Source organism: Pyrus communis, chromosome 2 (assembly GCF_963583255.1).
Source record: "Pyrus communis chromosome 2, drPyrComm1.1, whole genome shotgun sequence".
Lineage (NCBI taxonomy): Eukaryota > Viridiplantae > Streptophyta > Magnoliopsida > Rosales > Rosaceae > Pyrus > Pyrus communis.
This window is the reverse complement of record NC_084804.1, coordinates 34,766,721-34,768,801: the sequence shown is the minus strand read 5'-3', so window position 1 is coordinate 34,768,801 and position 2,081 is coordinate 34,766,721. Positions and strand designations below refer to the sequence as shown.

The 2,081-nt window shown below is 39.6% G+C and overlaps 1 protein-coding gene across 1 annotated transcript; it reads right to left on the bottom strand.

Annotated features, from left to right (window-relative positions):
• Positions 1-673: 673 nt before the first annotated feature.
• On the bottom strand, positions 674-1,825 carry LOC137726394 (phosphatidylinositol N-acetylglucosaminyltransferase subunit C-like). The gene has a single exon (XM_068465318.1). The coding sequence runs from the start codon at positions 1,672-1,674 to the stop codon at positions 763-765; it is 912 nt and encodes a 303-aa protein (XP_068321419.1). The 5' UTR covers positions 1,675-1,825; the 3' UTR covers positions 674-762.
• Between the last annotated feature and the right edge of the window lie 256 nt (positions 1,826-2,081).

The window sequence follows — 2,081 nt, the reverse complement described above, 5'->3', positions numbered from 1 at the left end:
AAAAGAAAGTGGAACAACCTGCATATGGATGAAACTAAAGCCCAAAGTCAAGATCAAATGAAACTCCACCCCAGCCTACTCTAATTCTCAAAAATCCACTTCTTACTATACAATCAAATCACCTAATTAACCATCAGCACACACCAGTTCAATGCCACTTTTACCTTTTTCCCGCCAGCCACCACCTAATGCCTCTCACAAAAGAGAGAATAGCATCCATCCAAAATAACCCAACCCAGATGTACTTCTTTGAACAACCTTACACATATTGTACCTCCACATTGATTATTGGACAGATGGTATTCAAAAGATTAAAGTTTTATAGAAGTATACTTTTTACACTCTACCATTGAATGTCTTTCAACAAAAGTACAGCGAATCACATCATGAAGAAAAACTAAAGTGCCCACCAAAATACCCCATGAACTATGAACATAATGGACTATATCAAATTACCGTGTGAACTTTCCTGCCATTGTAATGTCCTTCCAGAACTTTAGATTATATCCCAGCCCCAGGCCACCAAAAACAGAGCACAAGTGTGCATGAATCACTTGAAAGTAATGACTTTATTTAATAACATCAATCTAACTTATCCCAACTTTAATCTCCTTGAAAGTAAAGATATTTGAATACTCGGAAGTCTATCGGCGACAAATGATAGAATGCATGTTGCTATGCAAATTAAAATGGCTGAAGATAATGAGTCAATTGCTTCCTTTATTGATCTTCAAAAGCTATCAGAAATACAGCACAAAAGTCTCAATCAGTTATATCAAAACAAAGTTTAGCCTCATCCCAAGGACCATTGATCTCAAACTTGTATTCTTGCATCCGTATAAGCCAATACGGACAAACCACAGTTACAAAAATCAACAACCCTAACAACATCACAAAAAGTAACAGATGCAAGGTATAAACAAGAGTCAATGTCGCAATCATCAGACCAAAAGAAAACCAAAGGTGCAGACAGAAGGAATACTTCTTGATACAGTAAGTAACCAAAGGAGCGAAAAGGAAAACTTGCAAAGAGAAAAGCATGATAGCGAAAACAAGCAGCCTTGACCGAAGGCACGAAGCAATGAATACTGAGGCCACAACTGAAGCATTCAAAGAGATGCAACTCGTCAAGGTTGGATTGTGTAGAGCCCCGGGAGCTCTTACGGTGGACCCAGAATAGTCATGGAGGAAGAGATGGAGCACAATGAGTGACACTGTTACTGCCCAAATGGAGTTTGAGCTGATGGATGTGGTGAGCGTTTGATAGATGGGAGCTAAAACATATAAGCCACTGATGAAAAAGGAGATATTGAGCAAGTAACGAAAGAAGAGACTAAAGGAAAGCATTTCTTTAGTTAAAAGGAGAACAAGAAACCCCAATCCAAGAAGCGTGACATCGAGAAGCAAGAGTGAATTCTCATTAAGAATCGATCTGAGAGTGTAGGTCCAAACCAAACCAACAAGAGCAACAATGCAGAGGTATTGAGATATCGAAACGGAATCCAGCATGACTTTAAGAATGTCCCTCTTAACAACATTGGCATTCATAACCATATCTTCAAGAAAAGAGTCATCCGTGTGATTGTCATCAAACCCAGGTTGCATCCCTCCATACGCCACTTTTCGCCATCTGGGTCGCGTCGGAGACAGGATTTCACTCATGAATGCATCCATCACACTCGTATTTTCTGAGCAAAAACCAAATCTTTTCACTCAAAATCCCGCCTTCGAACTCTAAAGTGTCAAAGTGGGGTTCTCCTCAACGATCAATATTATAACAAAACAAGTATGTGCAATCTGGACAATGGTGAACAAAATATGCGAAGCCAGACGCAAACAAGAGTCTCAAATTTCAGAGTTGAACAAAATATGGAAAGCATTGTATTTCATATGGGAAAAAAAATGAAGGTGGTGGAGAGAAAAAGGAAAGAAAATACCTTTAGAGAGGAAAAGTCGGAGTGTTGGTTGTGGATGAATGCATCTCCACCGGGAAAATCTCGTCAGAAATGAACAAGTCTGTCTAGGTTGGCGCTGAGTTGGGATTCTTCGTTTCGCAATGTTCACTTCGTTTCCTTCCGCCA

What these genes read in the sequence shown, in the direction of transcription:
- LOC137726394 (XM_068465318.1), bottom strand. Translation starts at nt 1,674, where the DNA reads ATGGATGCATTCATGAGTGAAATCCTGTCTCCGACGCGACCCAGATGG.